Below are 19,498 nucleotides of genomic sequence, written 5' to 3'. Positions count from 1 at the left end.
GTATTGTATGGCAATCACTCATGCTCTCAATATTGTATTGTGGTCACTGATGTTCCCTATACTGTATTGTAGTCACTTTTGCTCTATGTATTTATATGGTGGTGACAAGTACTTTTGTATTATACGCCGGTAACTAATATAACCTGCATTCCATGGTCGTCACTGATGCTATTTGTATTATATATCCGTCACTACAACTGTCGTATTGTATAGCAGTTACTGATACTCTCTGTATTGTTCTTAGAATTTTTATTGTGTATTAATAGTAGAAAATAACATACTTTATGACAAAAATAAATGCAAATTGCCTGGGGATGGGCAACAAGAGAGCAGGAAGTAGAGGTGGTCCAGACAAAGGACCCATGAAGGAGGGAGACATGGGGCACAAAACTCCCGTGACTCCATCTTAATATGGTTCTGCCGCTGCCATTGATCTTGTCACACATCGGGGCCCAAGACCCTGTTATCTGACCTAGTGTTGCTGCCTCTCAGCCATCTGTGCAGCTGCTTGCTGCCGGCGACATCTCTGAGTTCTAGGTCTGCCAACCAGAAGAGCAGTTGGCGCCCTTCCGGAGTCATCTCCAGTTGGCATAGCATGGGCACCGCCATCTTGGCAATGATCACCTGACTAACTGCCAACCAGGTTCCACTATCAACTCATCTGATCAGCCTATCAGAAACAAGTTCTGGTAGTGCACTCACTGCCAGAACAACTTTTGAGACCTGCTTTCTGGCTCGGTGTGCCTTCATCTGTTCCAGACTTTTCCTTGTTGTGACTCGGTCGTCAGGCCAGTCTGTGCTAGCTGCTTCCTGTTTCTATCAGTTATCCACTAGTAGACTGTTCCAGTTGTTTCAGTAATTCAGACTGGAAGGTGGTTGTGGCTCACCAGTCTGCTCCACATTCTGCCTCTCATCCACACTACTAAAAACCTGCATGAGGAGCTTCATCAAGCCGCCTACTGTAGCTTTAACAACCCTCCTAATACAGAAGCCAGTCCTAGGGTTACGGACCCAGATCAACAAAACCCCAGTGACCCCAAAGATCTCTCTGACAAGGGTCCCACCACCAACAGTGATCCCACCCTTGAACTGCCTTTTAGTCACTGACAGATGTCTGGAATCATTGAAGCTGGCGGGACCCCCTGTCAGTCTGCAATGCATTCATAATAACCCTCTTACCCCGTGTCACAACCCGGGCTTGTTACTCGTGCCGCTGGGTCACTCACCACTCCTGTGGTTAGCCGGTTTGCTCCCTGAGCTCAATTCACGAGTCCACTGTCGTACCTGTGAGACGCAGTCTTCATTGTTTCCAGCCTGCTAGGCCGCAGCTCACATCCAGCCAGCCTCGGAGTACTGCTGCCCCGATCACCTGATCGATCTGGCCAGCCTGAGTCTGCTGGGAACATCTGACGCTGCTCATCCAATCCTGGCTAACCCCAGAGTATAGATTCCAGCTTCTGGCTCTCAGTACAATGCCTAGCTCAGGCCTGAGTGAAGCTCAAATGTGCTCCGATTACATTTGTTTGTTATCCTGCTTGTGCAGTTCTGACTGTATTTGCTGCACTAACCTTCTCTGCTATTCCGCTCCTGTGTAATAAGCATCTCAAGTTGCACAGGTATTTTCAGCCTACTCCAGTGTATTGATTATATTCAACACCTGTGCCAAGCATTCACCTGTCTGCTCAGGTAATATCGGCCGTACTTGCTTCCCTGGTTCGGTTCCTGATTATTCCACAGCTACCATCCATTCCGGTGTTCGGTCTGTGTCAGGTCCTGTTATCTTTGGAGTGCTCCAAGACTATAGAGAAAACCCAGTCCAAACCTGGTAAATCGTTCTGCCAAGATCTGAAAGTCAAGTGTCCTGGACTACAGAACCAAGTAAGAAGAGTGTTATTATTCTAATTATTAAGTAACAACCCAGTTCAGCCTGGTTAATCTACTGCTACACTCTTCTCTGCTACATACAATTTATTTAATAACAGTTTCTTATATAGCGCAGCATATTTCGTTGCGCTTTACAATTGTAAACATTAATTGAACAAAACTGGGTAATAACGGACAGATATATAGGTAGGAAGGCCCTGCTCGCAAGCTTACCATCTATAGGATCATACCATCATCAACACCGACGTTCCTGGTGGTCTAGTGGGTAAGATCCGGCATCTCTCTGCCGTGACCCGGGTTCGATTCCCGGTCAGGGAAGCATCTACTCACATGTCAAGAGGTCTCCTCAGGTCTGCCAGCATTGCTTACACACCTCCAACTTCTTACACAGACATCTACCCGACTCTGGTTCTACAAAAAAACTGTCAGGGTTCAGCCTAGGATCAGCCATCTCTTCCCTTCCGCGATGGCTTCCTCTAACTTCTCATGCGATCAGACGTCTGTTGCAGTGATGGGCAAGGTGCTGAGCATTCTGCCTTATGTGCTTGCGGACTTCCATGGTCGGCTGTTTGTGTCGGGGATCGGAGTTCCCATCATGGGCGCCACCATGACAGTTCCTCTCATGTGACAGTATCGCAACCAACGGTAGCAAGGTCTAGGTCATGTGACGCTATGCTCCAATCATCTGCTACCCCTGGGCATATATCTGGCTCCAGACTCCAGGAAGTTGCCTGATCTACAATTGTCACTCCTAGTGTGCTAGTAGAGTCTTGTTCCAGGTTCACTTGGTTTTACTCGTTTTCCAGTGTTTCCTCGAGCAACCGTGCGACCAACTTCCCTGCCTGTGTGTAAAATTACTAGTGTCTTCCGGAGCAGCAGTGCGACTAACATCTTTGCCTGAGTGCTTCACTTCCAGCGACAGTGCTATTACATCTCTGCCTGTGTACGATATATGTGCCATTCCATGGTGCAAGAGTGCGTCAGCATGCCACTTCCTGTGTATCCCTCAAGTGCCATCCTGTGGTGCAAAAGTGCATCCGCACGCCTTTACCTGTGAATTCCTCAAGTGCCACCCCGTGATGCAAAAGTCGGTCAGCACGCCACTCCCTGTGAATCCCTCGAGTGCCATCCCGTGGTGCAAAAGTAAGTCAGCATGCCACTCCCTGTGTATCCCTCGAGTGCCATCCCGTGGTGCCAAAGTGCGTCAGCACGCCACTCCCTGTGTATCCCTCGAGTGCCATCCCATGGTGCAAAAGTGCGTCCGCACGCCATTACCTGTGTCTTCCTCGAGTGCCACTCCGCGGTGCAAAAGTGCGTTAGCACGTTACTCTCAGTGCATTTCTCAAGTGCCACTTCCAGTGTCAAATCCAAAGTACCTTTCATGTGCAACCCAGTTGTGCAAAAGTGCGTCAGTACGCTATTCCTGGAGTACTCCTCAAGTACCATCCTCTGGTGAAACTCCTTGTGTAACAGTGCCTTTGTTAGGCACTCTCCCTGGGCCATTGATATCTTGAGTCTCTATTCCCATGGATCTTGGACACCTGGTCAAAGATCCGCGACCTGCCTGCAGGGTGCAGCTAAACCCATATCCCGCTCGGAGGGGTCACTGGTGAACACTTCCCTGCAGGTTAGACTCCGCACCATTAACCAGGTCTCGTCAACGTCCAAGATCTGTGGATGAGGAGTTCTGATATCCAGGCCTTTCACCCTGAATTCTTCCAAATCCAAGATCACAACCCCTCAGTAGGGGATTCCACAACGGTAAACCTGACACAAACACTAGCGTGACACCCTGATAGCAGCTTGTTATACAGGTTCTAAATATTCCCTTATCGTAATTTCCATATCTATGCATTATGTTTACTCCTGATTGGACATGCTACAGTTGTTGGAAGCACACTGTTATTCATAAGAATGAGCAAGTCACAATGGAGCCTATATATCATTAAATAATTGTGAAATATTACTCGTAAACACCAGTATATGGCGGATACCCGCATATATTAAGTTTCCCCTGATAGTATTATGGAGGAATTGCAGCAGATAACAAGAGATATGGTAAGAACTTACCTTTGTTATCTCTGTTTCTACGAAGTCCATAGGGTCCACAGGGTTGACCTTGGGGTATAGCTGGATCTGGATCCACTGGCACCACGCAGTTAAAGCTTTGCTGCTCCCAGGATGCACTTGGGTCCGTCCTCCTCTATACCCCGCCCCCGACCACAGGCACCTCAGTTGGTAAGCAGCTAAGGCCGGAGGAGGAGACTAAACAGAGAGAAGGAAGACTGGAACACACAAGAAACCATACTCACAGAAATGGGAGAAGGAAAACCGGTGACCAGCCACACAGCCCATTTGAAGCCAGGTGCGTCAGGGCGGGCGCCCTGTGGACCCTATGGACTTCGTAGAAACAGAGATAACAAAGATAAGTTCTTACCATATCTCTTGTTTTCTACTTCAGGGTCCATAGGGGGTCCACAGGGTTGACCATGGGGATGTCCCAAAGCAGTTCAACTAAGGGCGGGGACGCTCCTGTGCTGAAAGGAGTACCCGGCGCCCAAAGGATGCATCCTGACAATGCATAGAATGCATAGAACCTCAAAAACGTCTGAATTGAAGACCAAGTGGCCGCCTTACACAGCTGAACAGCGGAGGCGCCACGTCTAGCAGCCCAAGAGGGACCCACAGAACGAGTGGAATGAGCCTTAACAGAGGCAGGCACAGGTAAACGCTCCTGTGCATAAGCCTCACAAATAACGGAACGAAGCCAACGGGCTAACGTTTGCTTGTTGGCAGGCCAACCCCTCTTGTGAAAACCGAAGAGGACAAACAAAGAATCCGACTTCCTAACCGAAGCAGTCCGGTCCACATAGATTCTAAGTGCCCGGACTACATCTAAGGAAGCCTCACCAGCAGAAAGATCAAGTGACTGAAAAGCTGGCACAACAAGTTCCTGATTAATGTGGAACTTTGAGACCACTTTGGGCAAAAACTCAGGACGCGTGCGGAGCACCGCCCTGTCCTGGTAAAAAATCAGAAAAGGAGGGCGACAGGAAAGCGCCCCCAATTCTGACACCCTCCTGGCAGAAGCAATTGCCAGGAGAAAAATGGTCTTAAACATCAGCCACTTGAGCTCCACCGACTCAAGCGGCTCAAAAGGAGGACCCTGCAAGACCCGCAGTACCACCGCCAAGTCCCAAGGAGCCACCAGAGGCACGAAGGGAGGCTGGATCCTGAGAACACCTTGGAAAAAGGTGTGAACATCTGGCAGTGTAGCAATCCGTCGCTGAAACCACACGGACAAAGCAGACACATGAACCTTCAGAGAGGCCAGGCGTAAGCCGAGGTCCAAACCCGATTGAAGAAACTCCAAGATTCTGGAAACCCGGAACACCTGCGGATCATAGTTTCTGGATTCACACCACTGAAAATAAGTGCGCCACACCCTGTGGTAAATCCGCGCGGAAGCAGGCTTGCGTGCCCTAAGCATGGTACCAATGACCGAACTGGAGAAACCCCTAGACCTCAAGACGGCTGTCTCAAGAGCCACGCCGTCAAAGACAACCGACCCAGATCCGGGTAAAGGCAGGGCCCTTGAGACAACAGGTCCCGACGCTGAGGGAGAAGGTACGGAGCGTCGATGGAGAGGCACCTCAGATCGGAGTACCAAGGACGTCTGTGCCACGCCAGAGCTACCAGCACGAGCGTGCCGCCGTCCTGCTTGAATTTCCGCAGAACCCGAGGAAGCAGGGATATCGGAGGAAACAGATACGCCAGGTGAAACGTCCATTTCACCGACAGTGTGTCTACCAGACAGGCGCCTGCGTCTCTTGTCCTTGACCCGTAAACGGGCAACTTGTGATTGTGACGGGAGGCCATCAAGTCCAGCTCCGGCAGCCCCCACCTGTCCACGAGTAGCTGAAACACCTCTGGGTGAAGCAACCATTCTCCGGGATGCACATCTTGACGGCTGAGGAAGTCCGCCTCCCAATTGAGGACTCCGGGAATGAAGACTGCCGAGATCGCTGGAATGTGACACTCCGCCCAAGCAAGAATGAGAGACACCTCCGACATTGCTGCCCGACTGCGAGTTCCCCCTTGGTGGTTGATGTACGCCACCGTGGTGGCGTTGTCGGACTGCACCTGAACCGCCCTTCCGTGAAGAGCGGGGCCGGACGACTGCAGGGCCCTGTATACCGCCCGCAGTTCCAGGATGTTGATGGGGAGAAGAGCTTCTTCCGCGGACCAACGACCCTGAAGCGATAATGAGCCGGTCACTGCCCCCCAACCCCGGAGACTGGCATCCGTCGTGAGCAGGACCCAGTCCGGGATCCAAAAGGAGCGCCCCTCAACCAGATGCGCTGTCTGAAGCCACCAAGCCAAAGACTGCCGAACCTCCGGGGACAACACCAGCATCTGAGAGTGGATCCGGTGAGGTAACCCGTTCCATTCCGATAGAATCAGCCCCTGCAGGGGCCGGGAATGGAACTGGGCAAATGTCGACACCATGGACCCCAGAACTCTCATAGCCGAATGGACCGACAGGCAGCAACTGCTCAGGCAACTGTGTATCCGCAGCTGCAGGGAGGAGACCTTCTCCGGAGTCAGGAAAATCCGTTGCTGACGAGAATCCAGCAGGGCTCCCAAATGAACCATCCGCTGTGATGGAATCAGGGAGAACTTCTTCCAATTTATCAACCACCCGTGTGCTTGAAGACAAGCAATGGTCAGGTGGAGATGTCGAAGAAGCACCTCCGGGGAGCTCGCCAGCAGCAGAAGATCGTCCAGGTACGGCAACAGACGTAGACCCTGACCCCGAAGGTGGGCAGCCATAACTGCCATCACCTTGGTGAACACCCTCGGAGCCGTGGAAAGGCCGAAAGGCAACGCCCGAAATTGGTAGTGATGGTTCAGGATAGCAAACCTCAGATACCGCTGATGTGCCGGTGCTATGGGCACATGGAGATAGGCATCCTGGATATCGAGGGAGACCATATAATCCCCGTGTTCCACCGCCAGAATGATGGAACGTAACGTTTCCATCCTGAACTTGGGAACTCTGAGGTATCTGTTCAGAGACTTCAAATTCAGGATAGGGCGATGAGAACCATTGGGTTTCTGTACCAGAAACAGAGTAGAATAGTACCCCATCCCGCGCTGAGACTGCGGAACGGGAACAATGACCCCTGCTTGTAGCAAGGATTCTATAGCTACCTGAATCTGGCCAGCTTTGGTCTTGTCCAGAGAAGGACTCGTGCAGAAAACCTGGTGGGGCGGCCTGAACCGAAAAGACAGGGCGTACCCCTGAGAGACTACTTCTCGAACCCAGGCATCCGTGGTGGTATTGTGCCAACACTGGGCGAATTGGAGAAGTCAGCCTCCCACTCTGGGGTCCCCCAGAGAGAGGCCCGTCCTATCAGGCAGCAGGCTTATCCTCCTGCTTGGAAGAAGGGCGCCGAGCACTCCATGCCTGCTTCTTGGGCTTGGGTGCGGCCTTGATCGCCGAATGTCTCGGGAAGGACTGGCCCTTGGCCTTACCCTGAACCCGAAAGGACCGAAAGGCAGAGCTTCTCACTTAGCCAAAGTATCCACTATTTTGTCCAAATCCGGACCAAATAGTAAATCACCATTAAAAGGCAAGGCCTCCAGACCCTTTTTTGAATCTGCATCAGCCCCCCAGGATCTCAGCCACAGGGAGCGCCGAGCAGACACCGCTGCAGCCGACACCCTAGAAGTGAGCAGGCTGGCATCCAAAGACGCTTCTCCGATATAGGAAGCTGCATCCCGCATCTGTCCCACTAACGCTCTCTGGATATCCGGAGCCTCATCAGGAAAGGTATCCTCCAAGGCATTGGCCCAGGCCTCAATGGCTTTAGCCACCCAGGAGATAGCCATGGACGGGCGAGCCACCGCCCCGGAAAGAGAATAAATGGACTTTAAACAAGTCTCCACCTTCCTGTCCGTGGGATCCTTCAAAGAGGAGATAGACGGCAATGGCAGCGTCGCGCTTTTGATCAAGCGGGTGACGTGGGAATCCACCGCCGGCGGAGTCTCCCATTTCCTGCAATGAGCTTCAGGAAAAGGATAGTTCGCCGCCAACCTCTTCTGTGGATGGAACCTCTTACTGGGTAATTGCCAGGCCGCCGCCATATGATCCGTTAATTGATCAGACAGGGGGAACACAGTTGAAGTCACCTTGGCCTTTTTAAAATTAGGAAACTTCGACCTAGGAGCCGGCGCATCATCCTCAACATGTAGGATAGCCCGCACCGCCCTAACTAAGGCTGGAACATTAATGGAGGACTTAGCTTCCACCTCCTGCCCCATGGCATCAGAGTCAGAGTCCTCATGGATTTCTCCATCATCTGAGGACACTTCCGAGTCCGACAACTGCGCAGCTAGTGAACTCACAACCGGACGTTTAGACGCCCTTGGTGGCACATCACTTTGCAACATCGACTGAAACGCCGAGGATGAAGCCGCCAGACTCTGTACGGAGCTGGAGAGAACATCCACCCAAGGCGGGGAGCCGTCGGAGCAAAACTCTGCAAAGGCACTACAGACTGACACGTCACTGGGGGAGACTGCACATACACAGGCAGTCCCGAGTAAGGACCCACAGTCTGGGCCCCGGGGGGAGACCGCAATATTTGCGGAACACCCGGGGAATGGGGGATGGTGGGCTGAGGCAACGCCCTAGAAGGGACCGCTGATGGGACTGATAACCGGTCTGCAATAGACGCTAGCACCTGTGAAAACATCGCCCAAGGAGGGTCCTGTGACACAGGGGGGTTGGAGGGGCCCGGTACCAGCTGGCACCCCCCGCACAGACCATCCTGAGATAAGTCCTCCCCATCAACTCCAGCAGCACTGCGTCTGCAGGAAAATAGCAAAGGAGCCACAGAGCGCTCAGTCTCCTCATCAGACATGATACCGTAAATACACAAGAAATACGTATCACCAGAGGAATTACGGTTTTTAACACCCGCGCACTCACCAGTATGCGACACAACAGCCCAGATATGGTACTGTGTAGCACACAACAGTATGTAACTGACCCCACAAATACGTGATTTATATATGTGAGGATCTCAGAAAAACGCCCTTCCCCCACACACCTGCGGGCCGTAGGAGAAGGAAAGGGATAGTTATAAGCTGACAGCAAGGAGAATAAGTCACAGACAGGCAGCACTAGCAATAGTCACATACAATGCAGAAAAGTTAGTACTCACTGCACCTTCTGCTACAATCAACCGCCCAGATTCAGTGTCTGGGAGGGCTATAGCGCTGTGTACACTATCCTTTAGCAGGGGAGAGGTACACAAGGGGACCGGTCCACTTGATACCGCATGGGAGTCTGCGATGCCTGCCAGTGAAGATGGCCGCCGGAGACCTCAGAGGAGGAGTGGCCGAGAGATAAGAGCAGCTCAGCGACGCCAGACTGCTAGTTGAAAGGCGCGCTGAGCTGAGGGGAGGAGCCGCTAGACAGGGAAGGCTGCCTCCCCTGGCTAGCAATTAACCCCCGGGTTGCCGGTCCCGCTACCAGCCTGTTACCCTGGTGGTCTAGCGGACACGCGGGGTATTCCTCTATAGAGGGGGAGCCCGCCGCCGCCGCTAGCGCCTCCGGTCTGTCCCCAGAGACAGGAGGCTTCTGACTGCATATAAAGTATCCGCGGGCCGCCGCATGCGGCGACCCGCGGCTTACCTGATCCCCGTCACGTCCGGCAGCAGTCAAGGGAGTCCCCAGAGCCCGGCTAGTACAGGCTCTGGGGTCCCGCCGCGATCCCCAGAGCTGTACTGGCGTCGCCGCGCCAGCGGGGAGAAGAAGCGGCAGCTTGGACGTCCTAAAGGACAGTCTGATGCTGCCGCTCTAAAAGTGTAAAAAAAGTAGAAAAAAATTTCTCTTTTAAATTAAAGCTTAGGGGCTGCTCCTGCAGCCCCACTGCGACAGGGTGACCCGACTAAAACTGAGGTGCCTGTGGTCGGGGGCGGGGTATAGAGGAGGACGGACTCAAGTGCATCCTGGGAGCAGCAAAGCTTTAACTGCGTGGTGCCCGTGGATCCAGATCCAGCTATACCCCAAGGTCAACCCTGTGGACCCCCTATGGACCCTGAAGTAGAAATCAGAGATGTCTGCTTCAGTTCCTTCATTTCCGATAGCAGCCGCAACCCCCATAGGTTTCTATGGGGAATGTGTTGCTGTTGGAAATACCTATCTCTGGAATGGAAAGCATTTCGGAGTTTGGTCCCTGCAGCTAACGCCATCTGAAGATGGCGTTGTACTGCTGTAATCTATGGGCTACACTTTGCAAAAATTACCGGAAGAGGGTAATTTTTAACCCTCCTTAGGCAATGACTGCCGCACATGTGTGGTCTATAAACTGCGCATGTGCAGGAGTCCCAATAAAGCCCCTGTCCCTGCGGGTGCTATTTTATACATTCAGGCACTATTATCGCATACTTCATTAAGATCATGGTCGCTAGTATCGCGCCCAGATTGCATTGAGTATGTGATCATTTATAAATGGGCCCCAAAGTGTGTAAAAAAACATACTATTAAAATGAAATAAACCTTGGAGGTAAAAACAAACATAAAGATAGACAATTTGTGCACCTTAAAAGATCTCAGTTAGGGAATATCTGGCCCGGTGTCCCTTCCTCTGGGCTCACACCTCAGCTTCAATCAGCTTCTTTTTTAATTTATTTTTTTGCTAATTTTCGTCTGATGAAATTCTATAGTGCAAGACTATCATAAAAGGCAGACGAATGACACTGACTATGCAAAGATAACGTACAGTAGAATGAATCAATTTTGAGGTCTATGAAAAAGGAAAATGACAGTGGATTCTATGTAAAGAATCACAAAGGATTTACCGATACTTTAGATTCTCTATCCTCTGTCCAAAGGGCTTTATATTTCTGAAAGTTCTCTAATGTATCGCTGGAGGTTCGTCGGAGTGAGTTCACAAAGGAAGAGAGTACTGAGACCAGCTTTGAGACCTCTTTGTTTTCTAAAACTTTTCTATAAAAATGCCGAAGCTCCTTCTGTGTATACACCTCCTGCATCATTTCTATAAAGCAAACAAATGGTAATTAGGCATATATAAATAGCGTCAGAATTCTACTAATTCAAAGTTACGCATTGCTTAAAACAGCACTACCAATGGCGTAAAAGAGCTCTACTATAGTGTCCGTCAGTGTTAGCCAGATCCCTGGGGCTGCTAAAATCTGGGGCCCTGCCAGTTCTGTAGTACTTCCCAATTTACATTACTTTCTCCCAGGGCTGAAAGAGCAACGTGTAGCATCCTGTGTGTTTCTACTTAAGGAGGGGGACACTTTAGTAAAATCTTTACCTAGGTGATAATACAGCTTTAGTCAGACTTTTCGTCATTTCTGATGTGAACTAAGCACAAAAAAAAGAGGACTTGTGTCTTGCTATGTTTAGTCCCTTTCTTCGAACTATAAAGGGGACATAGGCAGAGACCATGGGTATAGGGTGGAGCAAAAGGAGTACGGGCACCAACTAGTTAAACTTCTTCTCCAAGCAGCCTCGGCTCCTCCCCCCATACCCTTCCCCCAGACTCAGGCAGGCCAGTTAAGTTAGCAAGACCAAGGCAAGAGCGAGGTAGAGGAGAAGGAAAACCGACTTACACATACTGGTCCAAAACCCCGGAACGCTAAAGGAGTATTGGAAACAGAGTAACAAACCCTGCCAGCTCGGTGCATCAGGGTGGGCGGTCTGTGTCCCCTATGGAGTTCAAAGAGAAGGACTTAACCATAAGTCCTTTTTTCTTCTTCATAGTCCATAGGGGACAGAGGCAGAGACCATGGGACGTCCCAAAGCTATCCCATTATGCGAGGAACTGCACTGAGGACACCTTCGGCCAAAAGCCGCGTTTGCAGCAGCGAAGGTGTCAAATGAACCGGACGAAAGTATGGGTGGAGGACCATAGGATCTCTCTACAAAGCTGCTCAGCCGAGGCACCTCTGGCGAGCCACCCAAGAAGTAATCACCAATCTGGTGAAAAGATCCGACTGTAAAGATAGAACACAAAGGATCGCCATCGCTGAAGCGTGATGGAAAATGAAACGGAGCCAACTGGCTAAGTCCCGTGTGGAAACCGGACAGTCTCGTTTACGAAATTCGTAGAGGACAAAAAAGGGGTTCCATCCCACGGAAAACCTGAGTCCTAACTGCAAAAATCCTGAGGGCCGGCACAATCCACAGAAGACTCCTCCATAGAAAAACAAGTCCCTGAAACACAGGGATCAAACAGTCCTTGGTGATAAGAAACCGAGAGACTACCTTAGGAAGGTAGCTTAAACAAATACAAAGAACAGCCTGGTCCAAGTGAAAAACCCGCAAAGGGGAGGGACAGGACAACGCACCCCAGAGAAACGCTTGTCGTGCAGACAGCATAGCCAGCAAAAAATCGGACATCCACGTAAGCCAAAGAATGTCAGCAGAGCCCAAGGGTGATAACTGAAGAGCTCGAAGCACCAAAGACAAAGGCCAAGGAGCCGAGAAACAACACCGTCCGAGGAAAACACCTGGAAGGAAAGTTCGTACATCAGACATCAGAGCAATCTGTCTCTGAAGAAGACAGCAAGTGTGGAAACCTGCAACTTCCAAGAAGAAAGGTGGAGGGAAAAATCCAGCCCCAGCTGCAGAAGAGAAAGGACCCAAGAGAGGTAACACTCCAGGAAAAAAATTCCAGTCAGAACACCAAGCGAAGGAAATCCTCCAAAGCAGTGACAAAGTCTTGCTCAGGAGAACTTACGGGCATACAGCATAGTATGAACGACCGACCTGGAGAACCTTGTAGTGCTCAAGACTGAGGAGTTAAGAGCAACAAGACGGGCCAGATCCGGATAGACGCATAGAAGATCCAGTCAGAAGGAAAATACAGCACAGTATTGATAGAAGATCTGCGTGCCAAACTCACCAAGGCCCATAGGGGCAACCAGGATTTCAGCAAGACGTCCACCCGAAGGGCTCCCAGAACCCTGGTACAGTAGCAGTACATCGGAAGTCTGTGTTTGTGCCAAGATCCCATCAAGGCAATGTGTGAACACCACCAGCGAAGAACTAGGAACCGAAAGGCATCTGGATGAAGTCCCTAATCGTCTGGGTGGATGCCCAGGTGGCCGAGGAAGCTCTCGTCCCATCCCGGACTCTCGGGAAGACTATCGACAGAGCCGGAAGTCGACACACTGCCTGGATGAGAATTCGAGTCTCACCTTCTTCAATGATTTGTGACTGGGTTGAAGGCAATGGCAGTCACATTATCGGATTGAACCTGGACCGGACCATGCTGTAGGAGCAGCCGAGTTAGGCAGAAAGCTCAGAAGATTGTTCGGAGATCCACAAAATTAATCAGCCCCCTGCTCGCGGAAGTTGTTCACTGACCCTGGAAGGTTGTACCCCGTGCAGAATCACAAAGGGGTGGCCCTGTCTAAGCGGGACAACTGGACCACAAGAGGAAGGCCCAGGTGGAATACATTCCATTGTTGAGCTTTCCATGGGACTGGAGGAGACCTATTGAGAAACTGATGTGTTCCTTGAGAACATCCGGAAACCGGACAACGATCAAAATGTTGTTTAGAAAAGGTAGAAACCTGATGCCCCTGCGGCGGAAATTATTTACCATGACTTTCGTTAAAAATCAAGGAGCCCTGGAAAGACCAAGTGGCAATGTCTGAAAATGAAAATGCTCCTCTCGGCCCGCAAGTCAGAGGAAACCCTAGTAACTGTGCCAGATAGGAAACTGCAAATAGGCGTCCCTGAAATTTTGGCCAGTGCCAGAAAATGAATAGACTCCATGTGAATGCACCAAAAAGCCTTTGAGGATTTCCAGGTGAACAAAGAATAGACTGGCAGAAAAGTCCTTGCCTCTTTAAGGGGAACTGGGACACGCATTCTACAGGCCAGCAGGGTGTGAATAGAGCCCCCCAATAATTCCGCCTTGTCCGGACAGGAATGCCTATGGAACAAATAGGATCTGAGGCTTTTCCTGAAAGGCTACGGTTTAGGATGAATTTCACTGATGATCCGAAGCGCTAGCTTTAGTGGTCTGAAGCCTACAGCACCTGGTATTCCCAGGCGGTTCAAGTGCCAACCAGGCATGACCCTGCTTAGTTTCCGAGATCAGACAATATCAGGTGTATTCAGGTTGGAGTGGCCGTAGCCTTTGGCATCTTTGAAGCAAAGAAGAGCTCTTATCCCGTTAAACCGGATGGTTACATCTAGCTGCGGTGTGGGATAGACGAATGTCTCGTCTGAAACTTTAGACATAATGTCCCAGTAAGCTGTTAATACCGGACAAGGACGAGGCAACATCTAGCGCCTGAAGTGCAGTCCTATCCAGCCTCTGCTGGAAAGATGCAGACAAAGGCGCTTAAAGCGAGAAGGGCTACATCCATGGCTCCTAAGGCAGAATGCTATAAGGACCCAGCTAGGCCCCAGTAGGTATACTAGTAGGTGGATCGGGCCTGGGGTTGCCAGTCTGTGTGACGGACACACTCTGACACTGCAGAAGATGTGCACTAGCCCTTAGCCAACTGCAACCTTACTTATAAGAGAGGAAGTCCAGGCTGGTTCCAGGTGGAAGTCTTGGCTGACTGACACTCTGGCTGTGAAACTGCGGAATAGTATCGTGGTACGGAGTGTGAGGCAAAAGTACAGAGGTACAAATCCTGCAGTAACACAACATTGCAGCACCCCAATCCCTTGGTGCTTTGGAAAAACTTGTACTGCAATCCAGGGCAGTCCCCACACACCAGTTAGGTAAACTACTGTGTGCAATAACAGGGGGAGTGCAATGAATGTGACCTCACCCCACAATAAGCAGGGATTTACAGACAAGGGATTTTCAGAAGAAAATTACAAAACAAATATATTACACACAGAAACATTTAATGCTGTATTAATGGGCAGTTAATGCTCTAAAATCCAAACCCCAGTCGGTAGAAAGGAGCTTAAGTGTAGAACCAGATCTCAGAGGAATAAGTATACAGGGAGACAGAAGCCCTTTACTGCTCTCCAAAGACTAACTGAAGCAGGCACAGGATAAAATGGCTGTTGGGAGGGAAAGAAAGAGGGGAGAATCCTTGTGGCATGGCTATCGCAGTGAGGTAGTACGCCAAGGGAGCGGGGGAGGGGCTGAATGGGGTGAGCCTACCTCCCCCTAGCTGAACCAGGGCAATGGCTGCCTCTAATGAAATGCCCCATTGCCTGTGCTCTGGTGGTCTAGCGGAGGCACCAGACGGACTCCGCGACCGCTGTCAGCACTGCTGGTGGTCTCCCACACCGGAGGTAACATCCGCTGCAGCTCTTACCTTTTGAGCACTGTCCATGCTCCCTGCGCTGGCGTCCGCCTGCGGCTGCGGGTCCCCGGAGTGTGCTGTGGAAACGGCCAAGGTCACTGACCCGCTCGCCAGTGCTGCGGCCGCCAGCGCAGGGGGTTGGTGAAGTGGCAGTGCGGGCTGACATCCTATAGGATGTCTAGCGCTGCTCACCCATAAATAAAAATAGTATAATAAATAAAATTGAAAGAAAAGTAGCTGAGACTGCAGAGCAGTCTCTAACATGTTCCTTGCTCCTGCAGGGCACCAAACTGAACTGGCCTGCCTGAGGCTGGGAGTGGAGTATAGGGGGGCAGGAGCCGGGGCTGCTGTGAGAAGAAGTTTAAGTAGTTGGTGCCCGGACTCCTCCTGCTCCACCCTATACCCATGGTCTCTGCCTGTGTCCCCTATGGACTGTGAAGAAGAAATAATAATTAATCTACCTATTATTTTTCTTTATGAGGTAGGTCATAGGACAAAAAAGTTTTTTTTCCGTGTGGGTGAATTTTTATGACATTCTAGAAAACACTTGAAATTTTTTGTAGTTTTTCACAAAATAAATATAAAAGCTAGGAACCTATAAATATGAGGTGAGACGCAGAAACAAACAAAGGAAAACTGTGGGGTGAGAGTGCACTCAGCATTACCTTAGAAATTCCTAAAAATAATAGTATCTATTAATATAGTGTTTCACTTTTCATCACCACATAAAGTAATAAGCACCATTTGCACAACCTTTATTGCAATGAACACCAATGAGGCAACATCAGACTATATCCATGCTACTATTATTTGTAAAATAACATTCCACCGGTCTACACTGAAAAAGAACTATATACGCCTGGCTTCATTAACAACGCCCAGAAAAGAATAAGGAGCCATTAAGATAAAGGAGCATATTCATCATCAGTTAAGGTACTGTAAGTGAAAATAGTAATTTCCACTTTTGGAAAATCCCGACACGGGAGGTATTCATCACAATGGTAATGCTTACTAACCCTGCAGCATGGGGACCTTCATTCATCTGCGGGAACCTATGCCGTCCACAGGTGGTGTTGTTTCCCAGAGCCCCGCTCCTTCCTATGGAAGGAGGTCCTGGTTGCTAAGAAGTATGCATTCGGATCTGTCTGGCTCTGCGTCCTCAGCAGTGCGCAGTAATACTGGCGGGTCACAGTAAGGCTCCCCAGCTAATAATTATAAAGGCTTTCCTGAGCAACTGTCCCTGCACAAGAGCAATACTTATTTGCTCAAGTAGTATTGTATCTGCCAATGCAACTCAGATACTTAATATGCATGGGGCAATCTGAAATAATGATAAATGGATTCCCTAGTCTGTTAGAGAATATCTAAAGAAAGCTTAGAAATCGGACAGGATAGGATTACATACAGTATACCTGCAAAAGTAGATGCTAGGTGAACTTAAGTACACAGAGGGGCTAATTCAGAGTTGCTGGCACATCGGCTGCAGCTGAATTGTGTGTTTAGAAATAAATGCAGATTTCCATCACTAGTCCGAGTTGGCCAAATCTATGCAGTCGCGCTGCCCCTAATCATTCACTTGTGACAGTAGCCATCATCACTATCAGATCGGATTTTAACTAGCCCTATACTTAGTGCTAGAGATCGTTGAATAGCCAGCGGCTCTGCCTACACGCCCACAACACATTTATCCTATATGCAAATGCCTAGCTGCCTCCCAGCTACACCCACTGTGAACGACTCGACTCAAAGTTGCATATGCTTGGCTATGGAACACGCACTGTGTGAAAACTCACAAGATCCATCCACAAAACAGACTTGTGTACATTTCTGAATGAGCCACATAGGCCCATATGTAATAGGCCCCGTGATTTGCTGGTCTCAGCATGATTTTGGTAAGATAGACACTAGATTTTAGGCAGCAATTCTTTTCAAATCAAAACCACACTGTTTTTGCTTTAAAACGAATTGCTGTTGTAAATCTAACGGCTATCTCCCTGAAATCATGCCAGGACCAGCAAAACGCAGCTTATTACATATGTCTCTGTTACTTTGTAATACTAAATTATATTAACATTGCCACTAATAAAACTGCAGTGCAAACACATTTAAGTTTAGTGAAAAAAGAGGAGTAACTGTGACTACTACATACTTCCTTGTGTTCTTTGTTGTCTTGCGGGTAAACTGGGTGAGATAGAAGTGTTTGTGGAAGTATGGTCTTGGGCAACAACTGTCCGGTTCATCTTTTGCTGTCCCCACCGAGCAATACCTCGATTTACTTCAAGTATCAACTGTGTCACACGGTCTATAGCCTGTTGTATGTCATCCAAGCTTGGTATCATTACCTGAAGAACAAAGATATATTTATCAGGCAAACATCTATAAAGTTCGGAGAAACCTCATGAGGCATAGCAATAGAATGATGTTACCATCATTGTACAAACTAAGGGCCTGATTCACTAAAGATCGCAATTGCGATTGAGCTGTGATTACACACGCAAGCCCCCTGCGAAAATACTGTATGCTAATGTTTGCACAGACCAACATAAAGACGATCACTTCCCCTTTCTCACATCCATAATTCTTTGCAAGTCTGCGAAAACATCAGTACCATCAAGTAACATCGGAGCCTCGCGTACAATTACACAAGGTCAGACCTGACTGCTAACCTTCCTATACGCAGTGAGAGCTCAGACTGCGTAGGCCATCGCAGTGGCTAATTTATGCACGCTCCTGTAACGCCATTCAAACGCACTGACACACCTGCGTTTCGGCGATCACCCCCCCCCTGTCAACACCCCCAAATGCTCACTTCCTGTCAATCACTTTGTGATGGGTCTGCATGGTCTCTGCAATCGCAGTGATGCCTTTGTGCACGCATACTGCGACGCATGCGCTGTACGCAACAATCGCCTGTCTGCGTGCATAATCGCAATTGAGAGATGTAATTAATCAGGCCCTCCATGCAAACATGTACTGTATTTATATAGAAAGCCATGATTGTAACTGATAATGTTTATAGTTGTACTGCAGCCACCCTCGGATGCTTTAAGTAGCATTTTACAGCGGCCGACATATGGTGTATATTTTGCTTGTTCACAATATGAATGTTGACAAGATAACTGCATCCTGAGTAGGCACCATATAGAAAATGCAAAGATGATTCAGCACTTTCAGTTACTGTAACATTGTGAATAGGCTTTTACTCAGGGTGTGTGATCTGTTCAAAGTGGCAGTGTGGGACATGATGGCAAACAGCAGTACTACAGTACAATAGTATTCAGTAATTAGGGAGAAGTGAGCTATAAGTGTACTAATAGTCCAATTAGAAAAATGTATTTAAAAACACAACAATTTGAATGTTAAGTGAATAACCAAGAAATTTTAATTCATCACGTTATATTATATTCTTGCTATAGAGTTTTAATCTGTCTTGTTGCACATTTGCTACAACCCCATAAACATTATACTGTGCAAAGGTTCCATAAAACAATATACAAGTAAAACAGCCTGAGCCAGTTTCCAGTATTTCTCTGCATAAATGAAGTCAGCAGATAACACACTTACCACTTTTGGGATAACGAGGTGAACTTCCCCTTTCAGGAAAGATGTGTTCTCATCTTGTACAGTGGGTGGAGAATATAAAGCTCTCTGACCAGAAGCACTAGGACAAATGCAATTAGAGTGTAATTCAGTAATTGAAGTCAATCACACAAATACAGTGAAATCTTACATCGGTACAATATAAAATAAATCCCAATGCACAGTGTCTGAAAAAGATTATCTTGATTTAAGTGATGACATATGATTGGTCAGAAAGCAACATATGTTTTATCAGTGACAGACCTTTCAGGAATGGCAGTCTCTGTTCCACATAAACAAGTCTTGGATTACCCGAGACAGTAGGCCATACTTTCCTACTCTCCCAGAACCTGCAGGAGGCTCTCTGCAGGTTCTGTGAGATTAGGCAAGTATGGCCTACTGTCTAGGGTAATCCCCCCACACCACAACCCCACCGGAAGTGAAGGCACTCCTCCAGCATTCCACCCACTACCTAGTGAAGTGGGCAGAATGGGGGGAATCTTTACTAGAATTCGAGCAACGGCGAGGTGGGGGCCGAGCCTAATGACGAGATTGTATGGTCATTTAGCCACATACCGTATTTAAATATGCACAATTCGCAACATTTTACTGTGATGGACGGGGCCTAATGACGCAAATAGTCTGGCCCTGCTTCCATCACCACCCACCTGCATCTCCTCTACGAGCTTCTCCAGGAGAGGAAATTATA

The 19,498-nt window shown here is 49.1% G+C and overlaps 1 protein-coding gene across 1 annotated transcript in view; it reads right to left on the bottom strand.

The window, feature by feature from the left end:
• The window catches only part of DNAH8 (dynein axonemal heavy chain 8), a 521,770-nt gene that overhangs the window by 307,700 nt on the left and 194,572 nt on the right, over positions 1-19,498 (bottom strand). Inside the window, exons 24-26 of the mRNA XM_088445337.1 lie at positions 18,775-18,871; positions 17,360-17,552; positions 10,759-10,955 (exon numbers count right to left, since the gene is read on the bottom strand). Coding sequence (XP_088301463.1) covers positions 10,759-10,955; positions 17,360-17,552; positions 18,775-18,871 — 487 coding nt within the window. The remainder of the gene's footprint in view (positions 1-10,758; positions 10,956-17,359; positions 17,553-18,774; positions 18,872-19,498) is intronic.

The sequence above is a fragment of the Taudactylus pleione genome, unplaced genomic scaffold, assembly GCF_031769625.1.
Source record: "Taudactylus pleione unplaced genomic scaffold, aTauple2 ptg000378l, whole genome shotgun sequence".
NCBI lineage: Eukaryota > Metazoa > Chordata > Amphibia > Anura > Myobatrachidae > Taudactylus > Taudactylus pleione.
Note: the sequence above shows the minus strand (reverse complement) of the source record. Positions and strands in the feature narration are given on the sequence as shown.